At 39.0% G+C, this 14,603-nt stretch overlaps 1 protein-coding gene across 1 annotated transcript in view; it reads right to left on the bottom strand.

Annotated features, from left to right (window-relative positions):
• LOC135468978 (slit homolog 2 protein-like) overlaps nt 1–14,603 on the bottom strand; it is a 100,361-nt gene that overhangs the window by 10,892 nt on the left and 74,866 nt on the right. Inside the window, 10 exon segments of the mRNA XM_064747482.1 lie at nt 727–866; nt 1,532–1,748; nt 2,691–2,854; nt 3,338–3,409; nt 3,694–3,765; nt 3,956–4,027; nt 8,601–8,669; nt 11,188–11,323; nt 13,788–13,838; nt 14,425–14,588. Coding sequence (XP_064603552.1) covers nt 727–866; nt 1,532–1,748; nt 2,691–2,854; nt 3,338–3,409; nt 3,694–3,765; nt 3,956–4,027; nt 8,601–8,669; nt 11,188–11,323; nt 13,788–13,838; nt 14,425–14,588 — 1,157 coding nt within the window.

Raw genomic sequence — 14,603 nt, 5'->3', positions numbered from 1 at the left:
ATTGTCTTAAATGCCTTGCTGATGACTTTTTTTTCTCTTGTAAGACGGCAGTCAAGTTTATGGGACGAGGAAACTGGAGTGCCCAGAGTAAACCACCGACCATGGGTTGAGGAAAGTGGAGTGCCCAGAGTAAACCACTGACCTTCAGTTGAGGAAAGTGGGGTGCCCAGAGTAAACCACTGACCTTCAGTTGAGGAAAGTGGAGTGCCCAGAGTAAACCACTGGCCTTGGGCTGAAGAAAGTGGAGTGCTCAGAGTAAACCACTGACCTTCAGTTGAGGAAAGTGGAGTGCCCAGAGTAAACCACCGACCTTGGGCTGAAGAAAGTGGAGTGCCCAGAGTAAACCACTGGCCTTCAGTTGAGGAAAGTGGAGTGCCCAGAGTAAACCACCGACCATGGGTTGAGGAAAGTGGAGTGCCCAGAGTAAACCACTGACCTTCACCAGTTACCTGACAAAACATTTGACATAAAGCCACAGCTGTAGCAGCAAAATCTGGATTCAAACACGAAACCTGATTGGTCACAGGTCTAACAGTCTTGGCTAGCCAGCATTTGAACACTTTACCACAAAGTACTGCAGATGGATGTGTATTTTCATCCAACACGCACCACTATCATCATCCTTTTTTTAAGTGTACTTTACACTTTATAACACAGACCTGACAATGTTTTTACAAGAGTGCAAAATGACCTCACAATGTGGGCATACCACAAGGCAGTTCTTACCTGTATATCCACGTGGACAGCGACAGGTGTAAGACTGGACTTGATCCACACAGGTGGCGTTGTTCTTACATGAGTGCTGAACACAGTCATCTATGTTCACCTGACACCGATCTCCATCAAACCCATCCAAACAATCACAGCTGCAAATAAACCAAAGCATAAGGTTTGTAAACTTAATCAGATTTTTGAAAGCTTTACAACATCTTTATATTTACTTATTTGTTTGATATTCAGCAACGTGATCAAAAATTTTCATTTATATCACCGGTACCTGACAAACCTCTTGAGTTGAACAAGCGGCATCATTGGTCATCCACAGTCGCAGCTAACCAGAGCAATGACCACTTGAGGGATGTTTTACAAATCTTTCATTAAAAACATAACTAAACATAATTTACAACACTAATGTATTTAAAATTGATTTCCTCTAAATGAATAGTTAAAAACAGCAAACACTGAATTTCAATGAAAATGAAATCAAAATAGTTTATAGGTTTACATATTTTCTGTGAAATTTTTCAAGGATCTAGATTACATTCCATTATTACTACATTTAATGTAATATACATTTAAAAGCATTCTTTCAAGTTCTTTTACATTCACATTGTCTAGGTCACAGAAATTAGCACATGTAGCTACACTATAGAAGATGTGTGTACATGGACCGATGAAGACTCAGAACGTATCAAACCATTTACTCATATGCATATAGTAAAACACCAATCAAATAAATAAACATTGTGTTAAACAATACATACACATGAATGTATATATGTATGTATATGTAGAAGTCTGTTGTACTTACCTGAATCTACCATAGTCCAGTACCTTACAACTTCCTCCATGTTCACATGGATTTCCATAACACGCATCTATTTCATGCTCACACAATTCTCCATGGTAACCAGGTGTACACTCACAGGAAAAGTTCTTAAATCCATAAGACTTGCAAGATGCTTCGTTTTTACAAGGGTTCTTGTAACAAGCATTGCATTTTGCCATGATGACTTTATCAGGGTCACCTGTTGAAACAAAGAAAAGACATTAGTGTTCTCTACCTACATATACATGTATCTAGGTAGACACACCACTACCAGGTTCACAACCTTGGGAGATTCTCAGTGGAGGATGTAACTGCCTGTGGAAAATCTGTAGGATGAAGAGAATTCCCTGTAGATGAACATCACCAGGTTGAGAAGCCATTTCATCTCAATTTTAGTATGAATGGACCTGTGATCAAATATCTTCCTTGAGTGATGTAAACTGTTTTTTGACCCAAAATTTCAAAATGACTATTTTACATATTTTATCCCAGTTTGAGAGCTCTATTCACCATAAAGATATGATTTCAAGTTTGCTTCTGAGACAGGATGGTATACTCTTGGAAAAGGGTAATTTTCAGCAACAGAGGAAATATTTATGATGTTTATTTGCCTCTAAAAATCTGTTTTCATGCAAACTTTTGGGAAAATACTGTAATCAAATCTTTGCCTCATGCAGGAAGCATACCTCAGTATATTTCTACTGTATTATTGTAAAATCCTGAGGCTATGGTCCTTGGTTCACAGAGGACCCATGTATACTGGCTGCAGACAAGGTTCAGCTCGTCAAGGGTAGTACCATATGTATGAACTACAAGAGGTACTGCTAGTGGTACTGCTTGCAAACAACGTTAAAATAGTGAATTGGCTGCCCAGATGGTTTTGAGTTTAATAATTCCTCTTGGCAATGGTTTACAATGAACTGATCTCAAAAGGTTACATAAATGTGACACTTAATTTGAAAAACTCTGACAATACCACTGTTGTGTTTCATACCATGGCTGCTGAGACCAAGGCATGGTAACAAGGACCTTATATATCAGTGCATGAGTGAAGAAAAGCTTGATATTATTGTGAATATATGGATAAAACAATTGCTCAGGGATTATTGTACTGCCTCTGTCTGCGCCTCTACAAACTCACCCATACACTGAAAGTACTGTAGTGGTGTGGTCAGGACAAGCTTATCCTTCATGTTCTCTGGCTCCACACAGGCTGCAATCCCCGGCTCCACATAGTCCTTCTTAATCCACTCTGATAACCACTTGAGGTGACAGTCACAGTAAAGGGGATTACCACCAAAGGCTCTAAGAAACACAATGTACATGTGTAAATGCTAACAAACATTTGTGTTATTAGACTGATGATAAATCATTTCTCATATACAATAGCCTTTATAGTGGTCAGGTTCATGGGCTGAGGACACCGGTGTCACCCAAACAACACCCCCCACCCCCTCACCTGATGTGCTTGTAATACCACGGTACGCTTCTCACCCTGACACTCTCCCATCAGACTGTGACCTCCCATAGTTTAGGGACAGCAGACAGGTCTATTACTTGATAACCTTGTAACTTTTGCTTATCTAATTTTTCCCATCACTGTGTAAGTAAATCTGAATGTCCAATACAAAGAGCTGACATTATTCTTTTTTAAGATGACTTGCCTTCTTTCTCCATATGATTCCTCGGGCTAAATTAGAGGGACAAGTCACATCCACATATGTATGACAAAACCTTAATATGGACTCTCTGTACCTCTGATTACATATACCATATATTTGCACTCACATGTGAGTTAGGGAATCCAGGTCATTAAAAGCTCCGTATGGTAAAGTGGAGATGTTGTTAGCATGAAGAGACCTGGAAATGTGTAAGAAATTCATATAATAAGTGCATTTTTTATGATTTATAAAGAAATATATGTACAGTTTTATTTTATAGATATATATACTTAAACCGATATTGTGAATATCTTGAACATAATTAAAGTTAAAGTGTGATGTGTAATACAACCATATTTACATAGGAAACACTGCAATATAAAGGCACCTTAAGTAAATAATAACTTAATGAATATAAATGGAAAGACATAAGCTTCATGTACACTTTAAAAAATTTGCATGTAAACGAGAGACAAGACTTACAGAATTCTTAATTTCCTCAGGTTTGAAAAACTAGATTCTGCCACACACTCCAGTTTGTTATAACTCAATATTCTGAAACAAAGGAAGGTCATAATCACCCATAAATAAATGTTTTGTACATGTACATCATGATTTCTACTTCCCTTCACCAGGTCAGCTTACATAACAGTCCTTATGTTTTTACATATTTAATGTACAACACTTAACCCAGTTTAACACAAATGGAAAGTATAGCTAATGCTGTCAGGAAGCATGTACTTACAAAGTCTCCAAACTGGTGAGATTAGAAAATATCCACTCTGGTAATGTCATAATTGCATTGTTGCTGAGATCCCTGTAACAAAAATGAAGTCAAAATACAATGTTTCAAATAGAATGACATCTACTTCAATATGTAACTTTCCCCAACCAACACTTGCTTTCGTCGTGATGATGATTTTACTGTACACATATCAAGTAAATGGTCAATGTAATTCAAATATTGAGTAAAACAATTGTGTAATAATGCCAATAATTATTCTGAAAACAATTAGAGAGCTACATTTTTTAGGGGATATTAGGTGCATGTGTCTGTTGGATTCCAATAAATATAGGCCACCTAAAAAATGCATGCAGGTAAACAGTTACATGATGATGACACAGTTCAGAGATATGTACACAAAGAGTCACTTTTTAATATGACCACATACACATGTACATTGCACACTGTGAGTAGAAGTATTTACTGAATCTTAGCTATACAATGTGCATAATTTTCACAGCTGACAAATAAAAGGTACATGCACTTCAACATCAAAAAGATCCAAACCAGTATTAATTTTTTCCACACTGAACCCTATCAACGTAGCTTAATGAAACACAAAGTGCTATTATCTGGACAAAGAGGTGCCACAAATGGCAACATCAATCCAGTGCAGGTAATACATGAAGATCAATGACAACAGACAATACCGCATGCATTTAACACTTACAGAGAGCATGTTTTGGTAATAGGAATCATGATATCACACAATAAAACAGATGACATAATATAATCAGAGCATCGTGTATGAGCTATACTCTCAGGTTTAAGGACAAATCAATCAAATAGACCACACTTCATCATACATAATCTATTAGACAGGTGAGTCATATGTGGATACACACTCAATCCAGGTGAGTCATCCTGATAGCTAGTTAATAGCCCTGGGTGAAATAACAATTCAGGTATACAGGTCGACAAGTTATACATGTACAACTATTGACAAACTTGGATGACCTGTTTTCTTTTTTATCATTTTCATCAGAAATTTTAATTTTGCACAATAATTACAGCAAGTGATGTACAAACATTTCATGAAATATATCAGAACACAATCAATTTGAAATATGCAGAGTTAACATCTGAATGCTCTTTAATCTTGCAAAAGAAACAGACAACTGACTTCTTAATATTTCAACCACGTCTCCAGTCGGAGGAAGGATATCTGAAAACAAAACGAGCTAAAAATGCACTATGTGAACAATGGGATGCTATTAAGCCTGACGACTTTCGAGGCTGTAAAGGTACATGTTATACTTATTGTCAATGGCCAGTTCACCCTAATACCCAGGAATAATTATTGTCAATGGCCTGTTCACCCTAATACCCAGGAATACTTATTGTCAATGGCCTGTTCACCCTAATACCCAGGAATACTTATTGTCAATGGCCTGTTCACCTTGATACCCAGGAATACTTATTGTCAATGGCCTGTTCACCTTGATACCCAGGAATACTTATTGTCAATGGCCTGTTCACCCTGATACCCACGAATCCTTACTGTTAATGGCCTGTTCACCCTAACACCCAGGAATACTTATTGTCAATGGTCAGTTCACCCTGATACCCAGGAATACTTATTGTCAATGGCCTGTTCACCCTGATACCCAGGAATACTTACTGTTAATGGCCTGTTCACCCTAACACCCAGGAATACTTATTGTCAATGGCCTGTTCACCATAAAATCCAGGGATACTTATTGCCAAAGGCCAGTTCACCCTGATACCCAGGAATACTTATTGTCAATGGCCTGTTCACCCTAATACCCAGGAATACTTATTGTCAATGGCCTGTTCACCCTAACAGCCAGGAATACTTACTGTCAATGGCCTGTTCACCCTAACAGCCAGGAATACTTACTGTCAATGGCCTGTTCACCCTAATACCCAGGAATACTTATTGTCAATGGCCTGTTCACCCTGATACCCAGGAATACTTTTTGTCAATGGCCTGTTCACCGTAATACCCATGAATACTTATTGTCAATGGCCTGTCCACCCTGATACCCACGAATCCTTACTGTTAATGGCCTGTTCACCCTAACACCCAGGAATACTTATTGTCAATGGCCTGCTCACCCTGATACCCAGGAATACTTATTGTCAATGGCCTGTTCACCTGGATACCCAGGAATACTTATTGTCAATGGTCTGTTCACCTTGATACCCAGGAATACTTATTGTCAATGGCCTTTTCACCGTAATACCCAGGAATACTTATTGTCAATGGCCTGTCCACCCTGATACCCACGAATCCTTACTGTTAATGGCCTGTTCACCCTAACACCCAGGAATACTTATTGTCAATGGCCTGTTCACCATAAAATTCAGGGATACTTATTGCCAAAGGCCAGTTCACCCTGATACCCAGGAATACTTATTGTCAATGGCCTGTTCACCCTAATACCCAGGAATACTTACTGTCAATGGCCTGTTCACCCTAACAGCCAGGAATACTTACTGTCAATGGCCTGTTCACCCTAATACCCAGGAATACTTATTGTCAATGGCCTGTTCACCCTGATACCCAGGAATACTTTTTGTCAATGGCCTGTTCACCGTAATACCCATGAATACTTATTGTCAATGGCCTGTCCACCCTGATACCCACGAATCCTTACTGTTAATGGCCTGTTCACCCTAACACCCAGGAATACTTATTGTCAATGGCCTGCTCACCCTGATACCCAGGAATACTTATTGTCAATGGCCTGTCCACCCTAATACCCAGGAATACTTATTGTCAATGGCCTGTTCACCTTGATACCCAGGAATACTTATTGTCAATGGCCTTTTCACCGTAATACCCAGGAATACTTATTGTCAATGGCCTGTCCACCCTGATACCCACGAATCCTTACTGTTAATGGCCTGTTCACCCTAACACCCAGGAATACTTATTGTCAATGGCCTGTTCACCCTGATACCCAGGAATACTTATTGTCAATGACCTTTTCACCCTAATACCCAGGAATACTTATTGTCAATGGCCTGTTCACCCTGATACCCAGGAATACTTACTGTTAATGGCCTGTTCACCCTAGCACCCAGGAATACTTGTTGTCAATGGCCTGTTCACCATAATATCCAGGGATACTTATTGCCAAAGGCCAGTTCACCCTGATACCCAGGAATACTTATTGTCAATGGCCTGTTCACCCTAATACCCAGGAATACTTATTGTCAATGGCCTGTTCACCCTAACAGCCAGGAATACTTACTGTCAATGGCCTGTTCACCCTAACAGCCAGGAATACTTACTGTCAATGGCCTGTTCACCCTAATACCCAGGAATACTTATTGTCAATGGCCTGTTCACCCTGATACCCAGGAATACTTTTTGTCAATGGCCTGTTCACCGTAATACCCATGAATACTTATTGTCAATGGCCTGTCCACCCTGATACCCACGAATCCTTACTGTTAATGGCCTGTTCACCCTAATACCCAGGAATACTTATTGTCAATGGCCTGCTCACCCTGATACCCAGGAATACTTATTGTCAATGGCCTGTTCACCTGGATACCCAGGAATACTTATTGTCAATGGCCTGTTCACCTTGATACCCAGGAATACTTATTGTCAATGGCCTTTTCACCGTAATACCCAGGAATACTTATTGTCAATGGCCTGTCCACCCTGATACCCACGAATGCTTACTGTTAATGGCCTGTTCACCCTAACACCCAGGAATACTTATTGTCAATGGCCTGTTCACCCTGATACCCAGGAATACTTATTGTCAATGACCTTTTCACCCTAATACCCAGGAATACTTATTGTCAATGGCCTGTTCACCCTGATACCCAGGAATACTTACTGTTAATGGCCTGTTCACCCTAACACCCAGGAATACTTGTTGTCAATGGCCAGTTCACCTGGATACCCAGGAATACTTATTGCCAAAGGCCTATTCACCCTGATATCCAGGAATACTTGTTGTCAATAGCCAGTTCACCTGGGTACCCAGGAACACTTATTGTCAATGGCCAGTTCACCCTAATACCCAGGGATACTTATTGTCAATGGCCTGTTCACCATGTTACCCAGGAATACTTATTGTCAATGGTCAGTTCACTTGGATACCCAGGAACATTTATTGTCAAAGGTCTGTTCACCCTGATATCCAGGAATACTTGTTGTCAATGGCCAGTTCACCTGGATACCCAGGAACACTTATTGTCAATGGCCTGTTCACCTGGATACCCAGAAATACTTATTGTCAATGGCCTGTCCACCCTGATACCCAGGAATACTTATTGTCAATGGCCTGTCCACCCTGATACCCACGAATCCTTACTGTTAATGGCCTGTTCACCCTAACACCCAGGAATACTTATTGTCAATGGCCTGTTCACCTGGATACCCAGGAATACTTATTGTCAATGGCCAGTTCACCTGGATACCCAGGAATACTTATTGTCAATGGCCTGTTCACCCTGTTACCCAGGAATACTTATTGTCAATGGCCTGTTCACCCTGATACCCAGGAATACTTATTGTCAATGGCCTGTTCATCTGGATACCCAGGAGCAAACCTTAAAAATACATGTATATTAGCATAAAACAAATATCCAATACAAATTAGACAAACATTGTACTTACAATTTGGTCAGTTTTGTGAGTAATCCAACTTCACGAGATATTGTGGTGATTTTGTTCACATCCAGGTATCTGGAAAAAAGTGAGAAAAGCTTAGAAACTTCACTTGTTAGAGATCGTAGCAATATGTATCCAGGAGTTTTTTTATAATAGTTTTATTCCCATACAGTCAAGTGCCTGCTTACAAAACAAGTCGTCAAAAATTAAACCTATGTAACACTTCACTGAAGGAACACAATACGTCGTAAATTTTACACCATTACTCCACAGTTGTATAAAACCTTATGAATGAAGGAGGTGGATCCGTGGCTAGGCATATTGTCTGCATCAATGAATGCACCATAATTACTATCTCCCAATAAGAACATCAATTTTATTCTTCTGACGGATGATCACTTTATCAGTCTGCTGATCGCCATTGACTCAGGGACAATACATAAAGGTGCGTGGCTCGCGTCGGCAAAGATGTCAGCAGGGGTCAGTGCCCCAGGCCGTAGCAGAACTAATAACTAGCCCACCGGACAGAGGGTGCTGTGTGCTGCAGTTTCCCTAACCACTGAGCACCTGGAACAGAACGCCCTGTGAGCTGCCCTAAAGGGGCCAGAAATCATGCTCAATTACCCCCGTGGACAGTCATCTTATTGATAAACGGTTAGGTTTACAGTGAGCTTGGTACAGGTTTGTCTTTCATCCCACTTCTGACAACAAATCTGAGCTAGCCCACCCGGACAGTAGCTTAAGGATGTACCTATCTTATACATTTAACTGATACAGTACCCTAACATTATATCGTATATAACCACTATAAAGCCTTAACTGTCACCAACACTTTACAGTCCCTTAGATAGCAGCTCTGGTTCACAGGACCTTAGGACTTTAACTCAATAACAGGTATTTCCGGGTAGATCCTTTATCTCACTTTCAGACAGACAAAGCCAGCCACTAGGCTTAATCTGATAAAATCAGGTAATAATTCACTTGAAACCATCAGATATGGAAAAACTTTTACCACAAAGCTTTAAAGTTAAAAGTGTTCTCACTTTACACCTTCTCGGCTGAATCAGATAGCTTTGATACAAAAGCGGCTGCTGAAAACTATATAAATCTGATGTTTCTTCAACTATAACAAGGACTATACAGATAAAGTACATACCACAACCCAACTACATGAAAAAGAGCACAAGAGAATGATAACATTTTTGCATTTTCTTTGCTACTGTATTCTTGAGTAGGGTGAATAACACCAATCAAATAAATAACTTCTTGCTACTACAGATGATGCTACTGCTACAGGCCAAAACAAAAACTTCGTCATTACACCTCTTACCCTTATAAGGTGTACTGGAGGTATACCTGAGGTGTACATGTACCACTGAGATGTAGCATATTTAAACTGAGGTCTGTCTAAAGTATACTTGAGGTATATGTGAGGTGTATCTAAGGTACTGCCAATTATGCAAATTAGTACCTCAAGTACACCTATAATGGAGGTGCCCCAAGTAAATATTAGGTAACAAACATTATGCCTGAGGTGTATGTGAGGTACATAGTTACAGACACTGTTTTCACTTTTATTTTGATAGAAAACAAGCTCAAAAACTTAAATATTGGCTGTATAAATTATATGCTCCTGAGGTACATCTGAGGTATAGGCATATGACTGGGGTGTACTTGAGGTACAGTACACCTCAGATAATATAGATGAGGTGTACACCTCATCTTAACCTCACACTAAGGTGAACATGAGGCGTACACCCCATACACATCCCATCTATACCTCGTACTAAGGTTTACCCTTCATGTCTGTAATGGGCCAAAAATAAATGAAGGACATTAGGAATAGCTTTAATAGTAAACATGCATGTTTATTTGTAACTTTACTTTTGTGAACCTTAATTTATACTACATTTGAAAATAGAGGAATGTGCTTGTACATGTGTATACATTGTCATAATGACACAAATTAATGTTTTCTTTCTGCATACAATTGTTTTTTGGGGTGAATAATTTGCTTTGAGTTTATAAATCATGTTAGAAACTTTAGAACATTACATAAAAATCAAAAGGTGCATATGGCAAGTGTTATGTATTGTGCAAGACATAACAAGTGTAAAGTATCCAAGAACTTATTTGTCATATTGCAAATACAATATTCTGGTGAAAGGTTCATGTAGATTTGTAGAGAAGCATATATAAGAGCTAAAAGTCCAAGTGTACATGTTGCAGTTATAGTTATATGTCGAATAAGATACAAAGGGCTGGGTGTACATTACAGTTCTGTTCCAAATGCAATAGACAGAAGGGTGCACTATACACTGTGCAGTTCCACATGCACAGCATGGTGTTCAAATTACAAGTTTCACTCAACACACTGATCTGTGTGGAACATTGTATGATTATATCAATGTTCACCTTATACAGTTCAACACTGCTTAAGATATGACTGAATGAACGTTCACTTCATAAAGTTTTGTGTTGTATAAGACATGACTGTTTAAATTCACACAATACAGTTTTGTGTTGCATTACTGTAATACAGCTCTGTGTTAAGTAAGACATGATTACTGACTTTAGGTACGCCTATACTTACAGTTCTGTAGTGTCCAGTGGAATGTTGGCTGGAAACTCTTCCAGTCCTTGCCTGCTGCAGCGCACCTCCGTTCCTGTACACTTACATTTCGGGGGGCAGTAAGCCCGTGGGTCACAGCTGTTCTCTATCTGATTGTCTAGCAAATCACAATAGATCAAACCATTACTTGAGGGATTTATATGATGAGTGAAGGCAATTGCATAAATGAACAACTATGCATATCATATGCACGATTTCACAACACATTTAACAACCGTTAATCAAACCACTGGCAACAATGGTGGATACATCCAGGTGGTAGCTAATTTTAAAAATTCATTAGAAACTTTTCAGAGCAGTTCGATATTTAATAATGTGGCTGCATTTCAGCTACATGTACCTATTGACACTTTGGTTCTTTCATATGTAGCAATCCAGAGGAGAACGTACACAATCCAGCCGAGATTTCTGAGGATAATGTTTCTTTCTTAGCTTATAGCTGAAGCACAACATAAACACTTCAACTCATTCTGATTTGATAATACATGTACTTTGACCAAACAATACAAACTTTTAGATAAAAAATATGTGAAACCTTAGACAAACAAGTTCTGTCCAAACGTGAGGTAACATCACTGACAAATATACCATTTTTCCAGTAAACCAGTCTTATAATTTTCTATTTTTGAGATAAACATTCACCATACTGTATGACACTATACTGGTTATTTGTATAATGTTTTAACTACATAGACATACATGGACAAGGTGCTGAAACCTTCTATGTGAAGGAACCATAGCAAAACCTGAAAGCAAAGCGCATAAAACAAGTTCAGAAGTTCAGCCAAAACCTCATGCGCAGCTTAGCAAATGAGATGGTACCCAAATCAGGTGGAAAATAATGAAAAATATATATCCAAAACATTTTCTTATGAATGGAGTGTGCCCTGGTATTTCACATTACTACTTTCACAAATTCGTATACCTACAATTAATTTAAGGAGTTTAAAATTACAGCTGGCTAAATTATCTATGAGATGTAAGAGGGAAAATGCAAGATATACAGATAATAGAGGGAAATATAAGACATAAAATGGGAAAGGGTCAGAAATATAGAATGCATACATATCTGGGGAAAAGATAAGACACATCTGTGACATGGGAAAAGGTGAGGTGTAACAGGAAATAGAGGGGAAAAAGTGAGATTTAAAAAAAAAAAAATATGAAAAACAGGTGAGACATATCTGTGGAAAATATGAAACATAACAGGTGAAGATACAAGTAGTATGTATTAGACCTGCAGCACTCTTCAGCCCTGTATAGTTCATGCAGCTTTAAGTCATGTTCATATGGTGTGATTGTGGAGTCTACTCGGTGAGTGAGGTCAGGACATATGCTATTTCACACAGTTGTAGTATTCGACAAATAGCACCATCTAATGTGGCTAATGGAATAGTGTTGTCCCATTTTCATTCCACTTGTTGCACTGAGCAAGTCAATATGACAAATCATATGTGAACGCAGATTTACATAACCATCTCAGCAAATTCCTTTCAACAGCACAGATATGTGGCCACAACAGCTACAACAAGGCATTCGGAGAATACCGACAGCTCGCTTGTTTGAGCAGTTTGTAAAACTGCATAATGTTCAAATCATGTGATACATTCAAATATTTACCTCTAAACCCAAAAAACAGCAGACTGATTCCCGCTGCCATACACAAATATTATCCTCTAATTATATAGTTCTAAGATCTTGCCATTAAATCACCAAGAAAGACTAAAATTATTATACTGTCACAACTATCACTGTTTATCGTATGCATAAAGACTGCAGAGCAGCAACTTCATATGTTATGGAGTTGTACATCATTGAGGTGGTAAAAGACACTCTGTGTTTTAGAGCACAACTTTACCAAAGAGGTCTTTGATATGCTAATCACAAACAGCATTTGGCAATCCATGTGCTATGGGAGGCAATTGAAGCCCTGTGAAAAGCTGAACAAAATGTTGAGCTATGAGGTAAAAGACTTCCTTGGTCTTCGACATTCAAATCCCTGTCGATGATCTATGTCTATGTATGGTGGTCACTGCAACCCTCTGATTGGCCAAAACCTTTAATCAAACTGGACACTGGCACCGCCGTCGACAGCATCTGACCCCACTCTCACCATACCTCTCTTTACTTCACAAGGCGAACTAATATGCAAATTAAAGTAAATAAAGATTTGAAAAGGCCCAAAGGAATATGTAACAGCCACTATGATCTTCTTAATAACTCCATAATACAGTACAGCCAAAAGGGGATGAGGACTGAAATGGTGACATATATATGAATATAACATGGGGAAAGTGCAAACTACAACCAAAGATGAAGATCTGGAAAATGGTTAATCTGTCAGAAAGGTGTAAAACTGACAGATTTGGAAAGGTAAGCACTGGGGAATGGAGATACATGGCATTACAGGGTAGGATTATGAAAATGTCAGATGTGCTGGGAGAATGAGTATAGAACTCAGCACACATGGGATTTAGGTCGAACAAAGATGATTAATTATCTACTTGTATGATAACTGTGAGCCAACTTTTGTGGGAAGCTGACTCTCTTACCAAACGTACTTGATGGGCAGCAAGGAGGTGTTCCCACGTGACAGCCTATCTGGTTATTCTCTGTGGAATAGACATTAACACAGCTCTCAACCTACACATCTTCATCTTAAACCTGCAGCATAGCTAATGAATGGTATCGTGGTAAGGTTTATTGAAACAAGGAAACCCAAAACAAAATCACCAACAAAATGTTAAGCAATATACAGCTTAGCTTGAACAAATTAACCAAAGAAATGAAGGAATGGAGAATGAAGGCACAACTTTAGCAGGAAGCCTTTGGAACCCAAGCCAAAAGCCCTTATTTACAATCTCTGCTTCCCCCATGCAATATATACATGTCTGACATCCATGTATGTACAATGTGTTGTACATGTACCACTACATGTACATGTTCATGTATACAGGTAAACTGCAGTGTAGGACAAAATGATGAGGCTTGCCTGAAAATAATGACTGTATCTGAAAATTGTCCTCAAATACATAGATCTGAATTCACACTCTCAGGTAAGTGTTCATGTCATTTATCATGAACACACAAATTTAATGTCCTGAGTGGTTTGGTTTATTAGAAAAACATCGGAGAGAGATACTATATACATGTCTGTACATCATACACCAATGCCTGTAGACTCTTGGAGTTATTTACCTTCACAGACCAGTTCCTCGGCACTGAGGTCTTGTAGGGGGCGCCCCTTCAGTCCATGGGGCATCAGGCAGGCGGGGTTACCTGACACAACATTCTTCTTTTTCAACCATTCAGGTAACCACTTTATTTGGCAGTTACAGTTAAATGGATTGGACATTAAGTTTCTGGAAATAATTGGA

The sequence above is a fragment of the Liolophura sinensis genome, chromosome 6, assembly GCF_032854445.1.
Source record: "Liolophura sinensis isolate JHLJ2023 chromosome 6, CUHK_Ljap_v2, whole genome shotgun sequence".
Classification (NCBI taxonomy): Eukaryota; Metazoa; Mollusca; class Polyplacophora; order Chitonida; family Chitonidae; genus Liolophura; species Liolophura sinensis.
This window is presented reverse-complemented; position numbering and strand designations above follow the sequence as displayed.